Source organism: Gossypium hirsutum, chromosome D05 (genome assembly GCF_007990345.1).
Source record: "Gossypium hirsutum isolate 1008001.06 chromosome D05, Gossypium_hirsutum_v2.1, whole genome shotgun sequence".
NCBI classification, from domain to species: domain Eukaryota; kingdom Viridiplantae; phylum Streptophyta; class Magnoliopsida; order Malvales; family Malvaceae; genus Gossypium; species Gossypium hirsutum.
Genome location: NC_053441.1, coordinates 10,208,167 through 10,221,189, shown reverse-complemented (window position 1 = coordinate 10,221,189; position 13,023 = coordinate 10,208,167). Strand labels below are relative to the sequence as shown.

The 13,023-nt window shown below is 34.5% G+C and overlaps 2 protein-coding genes across 4 annotated transcripts; one reads left to right on the top strand and one right to left on the bottom strand.

The window, feature by feature from the left end:
• Positions 1-428: 428 nt before the first annotated feature.
• LOC107906416 (protein LOW PSII ACCUMULATION 3, chloroplastic) lies at positions 429-5,174 on the top strand. 2 transcript variants are annotated; one of them, XM_016833397.2, is made up of 12 exons: positions 429-932; positions 1,456-1,486; positions 1,774-1,866; positions 1,944-2,006; positions 2,386-2,497; positions 2,654-2,739; positions 3,021-3,079; positions 3,165-3,267; positions 3,355-3,415; positions 4,176-4,258; positions 4,331-4,411; positions 4,803-5,174. In XM_016833397.2, the coding sequence occupies exons 1-12, from the start codon at positions 619-621 to the stop codon at positions 4,860-4,862; spliced, it is 1,146 nt and encodes a 381-aa protein (XP_016688886.2). In that variant the 5' UTR covers positions 429-618; the 3' UTR covers positions 4,863-5,174. The 2 variants fall into 2 exon arrangements, with proteins under 2 accessions (XP_016688886.2, XP_040949581.1); XM_041093647.1 differs by lacking the exons at positions 4,331-4,411; positions 4,803-5,174 and having other exon boundaries at positions 464-932; positions 2,654-2,732; positions 3,359-3,415; positions 4,176-4,249.
• A 1,266-nt stretch (positions 5,175-6,440) lies between these two features.
• On the bottom strand, positions 6,441-11,899 carry LOC107906415 (putative cyclic nucleotide-gated ion channel 8). 2 transcript variants are annotated; one of them, XM_016833396.2, is made up of 8 exons: positions 11,762-11,899; positions 10,907-11,040; positions 9,893-10,481; positions 9,139-9,351; positions 8,529-8,833; positions 8,058-8,169; positions 7,550-7,786; positions 6,441-7,270 (listed from the first exon to the last, which is right to left on the bottom strand). In XM_016833396.2, exons 2-8 carry the CDS (start codon positions 10,963-10,965, stop codon positions 6,545-6,547), a joined length of 2,241 nt encoding a protein of 746 aa, XP_016688885.1. In that variant the 5' UTR covers positions 10,966-11,040; positions 11,762-11,899; the 3' UTR covers positions 6,441-6,544. The 2 variants fall into 2 exon arrangements, with proteins under 2 accessions (XP_016688885.1, XP_040949580.1); XM_041093646.1 differs by lacking the exon at positions 11,762-11,899 and having other exon boundaries at positions 10,890-11,026.
• Positions 11,900-13,023: the final 1,124 nt, after the last annotated feature.

The window sequence follows — 13,023 nt, the reverse complement described above, 5'->3', positions numbered from 1 at the left end:
TGGTAGGTATGTTACGTTTCAATTATTGTAAAGCATGATATTGTACGGTCTTACTCTGATATTTTCTTTATTGAGATAATATAAAATTGTTATTTTTTAGTGATTCTCGTGAAAATCTCGTAGTAAGTGGCTCTCTCATGCCCTTATGAGTGGTGTGAGAGCCATCACGAACTCTACAAAATTGAGAGCCATCAACGGATGCATTTTAAATTGTATTTTATATTGCAATGTGTCTAAGTTAGATAAAATAAATATTCAACACAAAATTACAAACACAAATAAATACACAAACATATCAAAATTTAATAAAACAAATTATTTACCTATCAAAATTTGTAAAATATATAATATAATGAATTTGATTAATTCAATCCATTTTTATTTCTTTTATTATTTCATTAAATCTTGTTTAGATAAAATAGAGTGAAAGCAATGTATACTTTATTTACTTCGACATTCTGATAATCACGACGAACCCCGATAACAGGGGGAAAAAAGTATGACACGTGGCAGCAGCTGGTTATCATATAATCTCATCTTAGACGGTTTCCATGGTGTATCCCTTCTTGTCTTTGAGGCTTTCAGCAAAACCGCTCAGCAGCTCCCAAGGCAATAGCCATGAGTTTCATGGCCGTCTCTTTCTCTTCACTCCTCTCTATCCCTCCACCTCCCCATTCCCTCATTCCACTTCGCCTTGCTTCTTGCCATCGTTTTCCCACTTTCACTCCCGGACCAAGAATACAAATCCAATGCGCCACCAAAGACAACAAGGAAGCAACTCCACCCGCTGCAGCATCGATGGGGAGCTTCGATCCCAAGAAAGGAGTGGCGCTTTACAAGCCTAAGTCATACGATGTTCTCGTAACCGATGCCGCTAAGTCCCTTGCTTATGCTATTCAAGATGGCAAAACCCGTCTCGAGATTGATTTCCCGTACGTTTCCTATCTTCCTCTTTATTTATGATTTATTTTGATTTTCTTGGTCTTTTTTTAGGTTTACAAAACCTTTTTCTTGATTTTCTTCATTTTCTTGATTTCCCGTACGTTTCCCATTTTAGCTGACTGTGTATGTAATAGTAGTTCACTGTAACAAGCTTTTCAGGTTAAAAATTGCGAAATCATCTGATAATAGTAGTTTGGAATTGGCAGTTTCTGATATTTATCTTTTTTTATTCTATCTGCTTCTGCGTTCCTAATATTTAATGTAAACATAGTCATAGTTGATAAGAACGAACAAATCACAAATGACTTGATTTCTAGCGACAATTCTAATAAAAACTGTTGTTTATATATATATGAAATCATATATTTTATAGTTAAAAGAAATATATATTGTTTCTTTATGTACGCTTCTTCAGTTCGTCCATTTTTATTAAGAATTTCAGTTGATTATCTGTTTACTTTCTTCTCCCTAATATTTGGTCTTTTTCTATGTATGGATTTTCTGCCTGTGCAGGCCCTTGCCAAGCAACATTTCTTCATATAAGGTACCTTTTCATTTTTACATTTCCCAAAATGAGTTGAACTAACCTTCGTGGATTTTCTTTCTCATTTAAAAGCTTCACTGCAATCATTTTTCATTCTATCTTTTGTATCTTGCTTTTGTTCCTAATCTGTCCATTTGGCTTTACTCATAGGAATTGAAAACCAAAGCCTAGTATTGTTGTCTCTTGGTGTAGTACTTCCAGAAATCACAGTATATTGTATGATGATGATTATGTTTAAGGAGAAATTTTATAGTACATAATTTTCTCTGATGTCTAAATATGTGAAGGGATCTTCAGATGAGTTCATTGATGCCAACATTCAACTTGCCTTGGCCGTTGTCAGGAAACTTCAACAGAAAATGGAAACCCGGGCTTGCATAGTAAGAAGATACTTCCAATTGCTGAAAAATTGATATTTCGTTTCAAAGATAAGTGTAATTTCTTACTTCTTGTTCAGGTGTTTCCTGATAAGCCAGAAAAGCGGAGGGCCTCTGAGCTTTTCAAAGCAGCTCTTGACTCGGTAATAAAATGAATCATTCGAGATCACTCTCCATTTTCTGTGCAAATTTGCCAAGGCGAGCTCTTTTCATAGCAAGGGTTTTGTTGTTTATTGTCACTGAAGTATATATGGGGTATCACATTGGCCCTTTGGCATCATTACTTGTTTCATTCCTTAGATGGTTTCAGGGGTTAATTCAATCTGCATTTATATCGAGAAATTCTGACACTTAGATTTAAAGATATGACCTCTCAAAAACTAAAACCTGTCTATTCATGCAGCTATAGATTTTTATGTAGGGGCAGTACACTTTTCACCCTCATGCTTTAAATTCATAATCCCTTATTTGCATAATCGCCTGCAGAGTAAGGGAGTTTGATTCTTGATTCTTCACTTTCAGATTGATGGTATATCTATAGGCTCCCTCGATGATGTCCCTAGTGATGCTGTAACCTCATTCTTCAAATCTATCAAGAACACTCTGGATTTTGATTTTGTAGATGAAAATGAAGGTTTGTTCCTGAAAATCCAGCTGTATGTGAGAATTTTCCACTCCACCTAACTAATCAATGAACCTTGATACTTAATTGCTTCAAAATTTCATGTCCTCTTACCCTGTTTATACTTGCACACAAGAATTTAAACATTCTGCAATCTCTGCAATGTAGGTCGTTGGGAACCAAAGGAGCCACCAACTCTTTATATATTTATTAATTGTAGCACACGTGAACTTTCTGTTATAGAGAAGTATGTGGTATGATTCTTACATTTTATAAGGCCTTTCACCCTTTTCATTTTCCTATTTATTATCTATTTATAGATTGAGCCGTACTTCAAACTGGTGGCTAGTCAAAGTTATGCTCTTCTGCTTACATGGGTCTGCTAATCTGATCTGTTTATATGCATGAGTAAACATGTCATATTACTCACTGCAGGATATATTAAGTCGGTACACAGTTAAAATTTAATGTACGGGCATAACATATCCATGCCTTTATTTCTTCTCCTTTGTTTGACTGTGATTTGAATTTGCAGGAGAAATATGCCCCATCAACCCCAACACTTCTATTCAATCTTGAACTTGATACTTTGCGGTAAAATTTTTACTGCTTTTCACCTTTCAATGGCGATTCAATGATCAGTGAATTTACTTTTGATTGAGGCTGCTTATGTTTGCAGTGCTGATTTGGGTCTTTTGGGATTTCCTACCAAAGATTTGCACTATCGATTTCTTTCACTGTTCGTCCCAGTGTTCTATATACGAATCAGGGAGTACTCCAAGGTAGTTATTCAATTCATTGTTTAGCTCCATTGAGTTTAATTTCTGACATAGTTTTATACTGACCGTTTTCTTTCCAAATGTTGAAAGACAGTAGCTGTTGCACCTTTTGTGGTGAATTACAGTGGAGCTCTATTTCGCCAGTATCCTGGTACACAATTAAACCTTCTTGAAATTTACCTTTCAACTGTTCCATTTCTGTTCCATTATACATTTTGAATATGGAAGAATGACTGAGTCATACAAACTAACTATAGGCAACTTAGTGCTTGCATACTTGTATCTCTGAAAATCTATAAGCTCTTTCCAGATATGGGTATGCACTTGCATACTTGACACCTGTCCAACATATTTCCAGACAAGTATGTAGATATGACCTTCAAGGACCCTTCAAATACATGGAAAGATGTAAATAAATAAATAAAAAGAACATATCAACATCGACACATACTTGTATCTCACACTTACATGTGAGTCTAAGTAACTTCATCTAGTTAATTTGATATAGTAATCTTGAAAGTAGGGAAACTTTAAAGCAGATTGGACTCTGATGAGAGCAGGCAGTGCAGTCCAAATAAGAAAGATTAGGAGGCATCTGGAGAATAGATTATGGAATGATTTATTTGACATGTAAAAGAAAAATGATAAATCAATGGGATCATTTTCTATTAAACAACCATATCTTTTTTGGACCAAGTTTCGATAATCTTATAGATGTTTTTCCATTTCTGCAAACAATTTTAATTCTTTTTTCATATTGATTGGGTGCTTATCCTTTTAATCCCCCGTTTTTTTGTCCATGTGAATGCACAATATTAGGCCTAGAAAAGAAGCTTTTATGTCACAATCGGATTTGGTACATAATGACATGTATTTACATGTCTGCCCATTTTAACTTGGAATCTGTGCAGGACCTTGGCAGGTGATGCTTAAGCAAGCAGATGGTTCTTATGCTTGTGTAGCTGAGAGTTCAACTCGTTTCACTCTAGGAGAGGTATTTACCTTGGCTCTTGGTCGTTTTGAATTACATTCTTTCCAATGACTTGTATGATTCGATTTGGTCTAGACCAAGGAAGAATTGCTGCGGGTCCTCGGATTGCAAGAGGAACAAGGAAGTCAACTAGAATTTCTTCGTAGAGGCTACAAGGTTTTTATCTATTCTATTTTCTCTTTTACATTACCATGTTTCGTTTGAGATTCTTAAATCGAATGCTCATAGCAATATCCTCCATTCCTCCCTGAACAAAGTTCCAACTTTTTTCTTCCTTCCGGTTTTACATGTTCTGGCCATACGATAACATTTCAGCTTGGTATTCTCAGAAAACATGTTCTGGCCATACGATAACATTTCAGCTTGGTATTCTCAGAAATTAGGAGGGCATTCTGCATTGGATTATTCTAAAATACACATAATTCATGAAACTTAAGGAAAAAAGATGAGAAATAGGTTTATATACATGTATATATTACATAGTAGGGATTAAGCACCTTGAAATTCTAATCAGCTAACCAACAAACCAAGTCATTTATTATTGCAGACTTCTACTTGGTGGGAAGAGGAAGTTGAATTGGAGGTTTCTTCTGCGTGGCGTAGTTGAGTAGCTGAATGACAGTTAAACACAATGATACATCTTGCGCATAGATGCTGGAATTTGATGATGCACGGAACAAATTTTCCTTGTAGATTTCTTTCAAACTTTTTTTTTTTTTACATTTCCATTTAACCAAGCCCCTCTTTACACAAATCAAAGTAATATAGAACGTGTTTTTTGCAATCTCCTTGATTCAGACAGTAATGAGGAAGAAAAGTAAAATTCAAGGTTGTTCATATTGCTTGTTGATAAACCTTGGTTTATGTAATGCTAAATTTGATTTTTTTTCCCTAATGAAACAACCTTTTATGCCATAAACTTGATCTCCTGTAATAGCAGTCACAGTGCAAGTGATTGTGATATGAAAGTCCAAAAATCATAATAAACTATGCAAATGTACTACTATGACCATGTGTTTGTTATGACAACCATAAACTTGAGAAGTAATAGAATTCTAGTGTATTATTTAAATTGTAGTAAATAAAATTTTTTGAACTAAAAAAATGAGGCATTCATTTTAATGATAAAAGAGAAAATATTATAAAAATAAAATAAGAATAAAAACACTCCCACTAACCTTGATAGTTGATAGGCTCTTGAATAAAATATTTTGATAGTATTAAAAGTTCCATGTTTCAGAAACTTTGAATAAAAAAACTTGCATATTGACACTTTAAAAAAAATATTTTCAATTTGATAGATTGTGTAGACAAGAAATAATTAGTTTAAGTATTTACTAAAATGTAGTTTGAAGCTTTCTACTAACTGTATAACTTATTAAAGGATTTTGAAACTTATTATTAGAAATAAAGAAAGTAAAAACCAAAGTGTAATGTTCAATTATTATAAATATATGATTAATAGTATATAACTATTTTTCAATAAAAATTAATGCCATTGTTTGAACCAAGATAGTTGTATGGATGGGTGTCTCATTTTTTTTAATATAATATATTTATCAATTATATAAGAAATTCATCAATAAACTCCAAAATAAAAATCTATCATTCAGTAAATCTAAAATTAACAAAAAAAAAATTATCTTACATATTAAACAACAATATAAGAGAAATAAAAAAATTAATTTTTTTTCCTTGAGTGAGTTTATTTTTTATTATATTTTAATTTTAAATTTTAAATTTTAAGTTTTGTTGGATTAAATATAGTCTTGATTAATGCAAGTGTTGATTTTTTAAAGTTTTAGATAAAACAAACAATAAAAAATTAATATTTTTTAATATTATTTGGTTCGATGATCGGTGCACCATGTTCCGTACGATATGATCGGGATTGGCCGGTGCAACGTGTACGGGCTAAAATTTTCATCGATACAAAAAGGATCATTTGATATTTTGTTTTAGTATTCAAACAGCGCGCACCAATCAAAACCAGTGATTAACCAACCACGATGATTTCAACCTAATACTTAACCTTCAATTCACCGAGTATAATCTAAGACATTTAAGATTCAAATATCGATATTTGTAACCTTCTTCTTCTGCATATTTTTTTAGAAAAAATGATAATAAAAAAAAAAGAGAGTAGCTGGCAAATATATGAGACAAAGTTAAACCAAGAGTTGACTAAAGTAGAAAATTGGTTGATGTAGTAGTAGTAACAGATACCAAAACAGCTTGAACTTGTTCAAGTATGGAGCAGAATAAAGCTCATTAGATATTATCGCCAAATTAACGATTGTCAAGATCAGTGAAGTCAGGATCTGTTGGCTTTGAAACCTTGAGCAAGCTCTTGGAACTAGTCGAGCCTCGACCCCTGTGGCCTCTAAGATTAGCCGCGAACCGTGATGCAAATAAAGTTGCACGAATGCTGTGTTGTTCTGTGGAGCTACCAGTTTGGCCAATCAAGGCCTGTTGATCGTCATCATCATCATCATCATAATAGTCTAGCTCTTCCTCCTCTTCCTTGCGTCGAAGTTCTGCATGTTTCCTTTTGGCATACTTGCGCCATGCGGTTTGGATGAAGCAGGCTGCCCAAGTACGCCATTGCTGTGAGTAGAAGCGGAAGGTGTGCTGAACCTGCCTACTATGAAGCCGCCTGAACTGACTTGAAACGAATTTCAGCTCTTCAGCTTCTAATGCAAATGCCTCCACCTCGGTTAAAGCCATGACTGTTCGAGTTGATAATGGCAAGTTGGAACCAGCTTTGGGGTCAAGCGCCCAAGTCAAGAGCTCCTCACCACAAAAGTCCCCTTCTTTCAGCAAACCTCTGTTGAAAAACCCACTCCTTCCGCCATCTGTTGTCACACTTTCGAGGCGGCCACGTATAACAAAAAGCATCTCGTTTACTGGATCCCCTTCTCTGACTATGTAAGTGTGTTCTGTGTATAAACTTGGTTTGAGTCGCTCACAAATTGCATCAAGTAACCTCTCATCCATGTTAGCAAACAGAGGTACCTGCATACCGTAACATGAGTTTAATGAAACTCAAATCCAATCTCAAAAGTCAGCTCGTAAGGCCAAGAGTCTAATAGGGTATGCAATTTTAACACCCCTCTCGACGACAAACAGGCGAGGGATCTAGTAAGCAAAGCGTGACTTTTGACAGTACGTAATGCAAGAAACGTACACTAAGATCACCCTCAAGTTACTTGATGATTCATATGCTGGCCCCAAAGAAACACTAAAAGTTGGTTGTAAGAGAACAAGAAAAAATGTACTCTTGATGATCCTTACCCGTCGGACCAGATTCAAACAAAGATGTCGCTTAATGTCCCTCCTCAGATCTTTTGGTAAACTCTGGACCAAGTTTTCTTCGTCAACTCCACGAGTCTCTAACCATTTGTATTGGTCATAACGTCGAACTCTCTCCTTGAGATCCTCGGGAAGCGCACGATGATGCATCCACTGCTCGGAGTCACGCCTTTTAATCCTCATTTCCTCGAGACGAACTGTAAGAGACTGAAGGTAGGTCTGTTGCAATAACGAGAAACCTCACTTCAGCGTTGTTGTATAGCTTACGTTTTATTTTGTTTAATTTTTCGAAGATAAACGTGTAATAATCCCTTGAGAGTAAAGTTTCAGCCGTTTCTGGCAGTTATGAGGAATCATGCTTTAACAAAAAGGATTCAGAATCAAAGCCATCAAGTCAGTATGCTGAAATTTAGACCTTTTTTTCCAGCTTTCAGTTCTCTGGTTTTGCTTTTTAATTCATTCCTAAAAACACAACGGCCTTCAGTTTTACCTGCATGTTTCCAATCAAAAGCGCGAAGAGGATAAGCCCAAAGATAGCTATTGCTATGGAAAACAGAACCTCTCCTGGATATGTGCTGGTTTCAAGGCCCTGACCCAGGGTGCTGCACAAAATAAAATTAATTTCGATCAGTATATATACACACAAAAAAACAGAACTCAAACATCAAAAGATGACAAATTAGCAGAGATAATTCTCTCATCCGGCAAGTGTCATGCCAAGCGCTCTAAAAAAACAAGCAGGATGGGTTAATCCGGAAAAGGAAGGTCCTTAGGTATATTGCGAAGATGATAATGGGATTTTTTTTCGTTCTATCCTACGTATATTAGAACACGGGTATCAGAAGTATTTTGGTAGCTTTTTAACAGAGATCACGATTTGCTACAAACATAAAATAGATAAGACAATGAAAATGTGTGCTTATGTCTGTAGACTGTAATGTATTGAGGAGAAAGTGCAGACCTTAAATTCTGTAAGCCCCACCAGAGACAGTAACAGAATTTAGAGAAAAAGACGTTGGATGAAACAATCTCAGATTCTATAGCTCGTGTGTAGATCCCATAATTGAATGGTGAATCATCATCTTGAAGACCACATTTACCATCAAGTTCTTTGTCTCTCACCCTTCGCCAGGCTGCAAAACCCTGCATATGCTTATTGCCGCAGTACAAGAAATCTATGTTGCACTTTCCACTTTGTTCACAAGCAATTCGCCAGCATGTGTCTTTACGCTCTACTGCCAATAAGTACCAAAAGGCCCCAGCTATCTGCATACTCCATCTCAAACTAATCAAACCAGTCCAGTGTTGTATTTCAATTGTATCTTGAATACGCACTTTTAGTGAAAAGATTTGGTGTTGGTGTATATCCTAAGACCGATGGGATTGATTATGACATCTAAAACTGCCACTGCTGATAGGGTGGCAGATACTAAAGAGGAATGCAGTGCAACAATATATAATGGCATGCATAACCTTACAAAGGCTGGATGCTTAAACCATCCACTGTCCGTCATGGCTAGAACAGAATTGGAGAAATTAGCAAGCTCTTGTAATAGCTAACAGAAACTTACATGGCTAGCAAGAATGTACCATAGGAGATAATAAGCAGCACCGACCCAAGCACTGTCAGCGAAAGTACCGGCTGTTTTCTTCAGCTCTGAAGTTAAAGGTATAAAGCGGACAAACCTAGGAATATACTGAACAAATACAATGACTAGCAAAGCCTGTTTCGTCGCCCATACCTCTGAACCTTTTGATTTGTGAAGATATTTCCACACCACCATCTGCAGATAAGGAAGCAGTTAAGGGAAAGAACCATTTCCACCTCCTATGCAATTCAGAACAGATACAGCTGCATGCTGTATGTTATTCTACCATAACATCTCTCACAATGTTAGCATTGAGTTTTCATGTAAAATTTCTTTGGTCAATCTATATAATGATCAATTAGGACTCTTAAAAAAATGCAGCAAGGGTCTTTCGAATGTATGTAACAAAGCCTAGATTGCAAGAAAGTGTGCTCAGATCAGCAACATAAGAAAAATGGGATTTTTCTTTATTATGTCAAAGTTTAGAGATTGTTTCTTGAATTATGCATCTTATAGTATTATTCTTATACATATTGTACAATAAAGTACCATATGAGTGAATATAAACGGATGATCGTATTCATATCAACCGCAAACTACCACTTGAAACTCAAAGAATAAACTTTCAACAGAATTTTATAAAGTAGCTAATAGAAATTGAATTTTCTGATGTAGCAGAGCTCTACTAGATATACATAAACATACAGACATTGGCGAAGCAAGTAGTTTCTCAAACCTGTGGCAGGGGGAGCACAGAAAGAAAATCAACAATGAAGTAACGACTTAAATATCGAGTAGCTATCTGTGCAGGATCTATCACAAGTTCACCTCGTCCAAAAACCCTCGAGGATGGTGCGATATATGCTGTGCGGAACTGAAGACCCATACGAATGAGGTAGAAAGCATCGATGATTGTCCGAATGGTGGTAGTTGTGACTCCCAACCTTACGTCAATGCCAAGGCAATGTGCTCGACCATTGAAGATGGGAAGATAGAAAAACAGTGGATCGACAGATACTGAAAGAATGCAGGACACCACAAAGAACCTGTTCCATAGCAAAATAGATTTATCTTGGGGATCAAATATCATTTTATCGGACACTTTGAGATCTTCCGGGAACACAACTCGCGTCACCTCGGATCTGAGGTTGCGACCCAATGTTAGTAGTCCTTCTGGTCCTTTCATCATCCCTATATTAAATGATTTTTTTGATGCCTTCTTCTTTCCTGGACCACTGTATTTGTAGCCCTCTACATTAAATCCACCTTTCTTCATTCCTCCGGTCCCTGACGCCATTGACACTGGAGAGTCTAAATCGTCCAACCTTGAGTTCAAAGTAGATGCAACAATCAGGCACTAGTACAAAAATCATATAACAATAATACCCTGAACCCTGCAACCTTGCTAAATAGATTCAAATGAAAAGAACAATAGACAAGGAAAAATCATAACTTTTAGATTCATTAACTGGACAATCATTTTCCATTTGATTTCATATAGATTTCACTTTTCTGATTCACAAATGCAACTCACTGTCAACTAATGAATATTTAATTATATGAAAGATGGCCTATACCAATTTGTCAGTCCTAGTGAGGAAGAAAGTGATAAATTTGGTCACACAAGAATCGACAAGTACTCTCCCCTTTCCATCCGATCGTATGGTGTTTGAAATGAATCACATAAGATGCAAAAGAAATATATCTGAAGCAAAATAGAAAAAGATATGTACCGTATATTAATTAATACCTAACAAATTTCTCCTTCTGACCTCCAATAATCTGAGACTTGTAAGCACCACCAAACATTTTGCAGAAAGATCATGTGTTTTGAAACATTGAGTCCCGCTACTTCATGGATATATCAAAAAGTTCACATCCAATCTTGCGTCACAAAATTTTCCAAAATTTGTCAGCATCATCATCATCATCATCATGGAAAGCAAACATATCATTTCAGCCATGAAAATTCTGATTCTTAAACACCACAATAATCTCAAGACAATAAAAGCTAAGCGGAATTTTGAGTGGCACTAACGATACAAGTGATGTATGAAAGTTGTGTTAAAAACTTCCAAACTATCAGCCCACATTTCTTCCATTCTCAAATTAGGTATAAACGCCTTGAAAATTGATTCCCAATAATACGTACCTATTTATCCTATTCTTAATATTGTGTTTGTAAATTCTAATTACAATATCTATTTTATGTTTCATTTGGCTTATTGGAGAAGACTATCATGCCATGAACAAAAACTCCAGCTTTTAATTCTTTTTCTTCATTTTTCTTTTTGTATTGCTAAAAACTCCTAAGATTTTTTTCTTTTAAATTTTTGCTTGGAGAAGTCTAGGAACCGGATATTTAATTGAAGTATGCTGACCATTAAAAGAAAACCAGAAAGGAGAAAAAGAAAACTGAGAATTATCTGGAAATCCTAGAGAATGTATTCAGAACATTACCCAGATTTTAACTAAATAGGGTAGCAAATGATTAAAAGAAAAACAAATGAATTACGACATGAATATTACATTGCATTGCATGCATAGCATTGTATATTAAATATGTTATTAATGCAAAATTAAAATTACAGATAAAATAACTTACAGTAATTATTTGCTGGTTGGTGCTAAGGGAATGTACAATATAGGAGGATCAGAGAAAGAAAAACACACACACACACACACACAAATAAGGGCTTGAACAAGGAAAGGAATGGTCCAAACGAAAAAGAGAAAGAGAGAGAGAGAAATTTATATGTTATTTTTGGGGAGGTTTAAGAGTTAGTTATTACGGTTATTGGCCTTTCCCAAAGTACTAAATTAAATTAAGTTTTGAATGCTGACCCTTTATCAATATTACTCCTATCTATACTTGGATCATTATGATTATATTATATTCATATTTTAATGTTTTTATATGATATTTTGGACCAAACTCCTGCATCCTTTACTATTCAATTTTTCACCCTCCATCTTTACCAAAGTAAAATAAAATCATTTTAGCCTTTCATTTAATTATTCACCTATTTTAACCCTTGAATTTAAATTTTTTGTCAAATCACCCATAATGGATAGAGAAGTTAATCTTTATTCGCTATGCTAATGTGGCATATACGTGAATAACATGTCAGCACATTAATAATATTTTTGATGGTTTTAAATTTTAAAAAATAATTTTATTTTTTTTTGAAATTTTAATTTTTTTAAAAAAATAATTAAATGTTGACTTGTCATCCACATGACTATCCACATGTATGCCATGTTAATAAAGTTAAAAAACGTGAACTTTTTTTATCCATCTTTGGGTGGTCTGACAAAAATCACAATTTTTAGGACTAAAAAACGAAAAATTAAATGAAGGACTAAAATGATTTTTTTATAAAGTTAAAGGGCCAAATAAGTCATTATGCTTAAATATTTTCACCAAATTTATTCAAGTTTCTTAACCTAAAATTGTAATGTTTTTCCGATATTTGGGAGGGTTCTAACTTCTAATATAAATATTTGATCAAAAAATGAGCTTAATATAAAAATAAAGCTCGTCTTATTTTTCTTAATTTATTTATATTATTAAGAAGATACAAATTTAAGTTAAGTCAAAGGCTTAATGATAAGTTTAGCCACTAATATTTGCATGTTTTGTCAAAATGACCCTAATTGTATTTTTAAGCATTTTTTTGGCCATCAACCTTTGTTCTTTTTTTAAATAATTATGTTTATTTTCTTTAAATTAAGATTTATTTTTTAATTTAATGTATTATTTATTTTATTATTTTTTACATGTAATTATCTTATTGGGTTATCTCAATCCAAGAGTGAAATCAGAAAAATTATAACAAAAGATTGTTATAGCTCATGTACATGCCA

What these genes read in the sequence shown, in the direction of transcription:
- LOC107906416 (XM_016833397.2), top strand. Translation starts at nt 619, where the DNA reads ATGAGTTTCATGGCCGTCTCTTTCTCTTCACTCCTCTCTATCCCTCCA. An exon ending in TCTATTTCGCCAGTATCCTG is followed by an intron (nt 3,416 to 4,175) that starts GTACACAATTAA and finishes GAATCTGTGCAG; the next exon opens with GACCTTGGCAGGTGATGCTT. An exon ending in CTCGTTTCACTCTAGGAGAG is followed by an intron (nt 4,259 to 4,330) that starts GTATTTACCTTG and finishes GATTTGGTCTAG; the next exon opens with ACCAAGGAAGAATTGCTGCG.
- LOC107906415 (XM_016833396.2), bottom strand. Translation starts at nt 10,965, where the DNA reads ATGTTTGGTGGTGCTTACAAGTCTCAGATTATTGGAGGTCAGAAGGAG. An exon ending in GGTACATTCTTGCTAGCCAT is followed by an intron (nt 8,834 to 9,138) that starts GTAAGTTTCTGT and finishes TGGAGTATGCAG; the next exon opens with ATAGCTGGGGCCTTTTGGTA. An exon ending in TGGGGCTTACAGAATTTAAG is followed by an intron (nt 8,170 to 8,528) that starts GTCTGCACTTTC and finishes TATTTTGTGCAG; the next exon opens with CACCCTGGGTCAGGGCCTTG.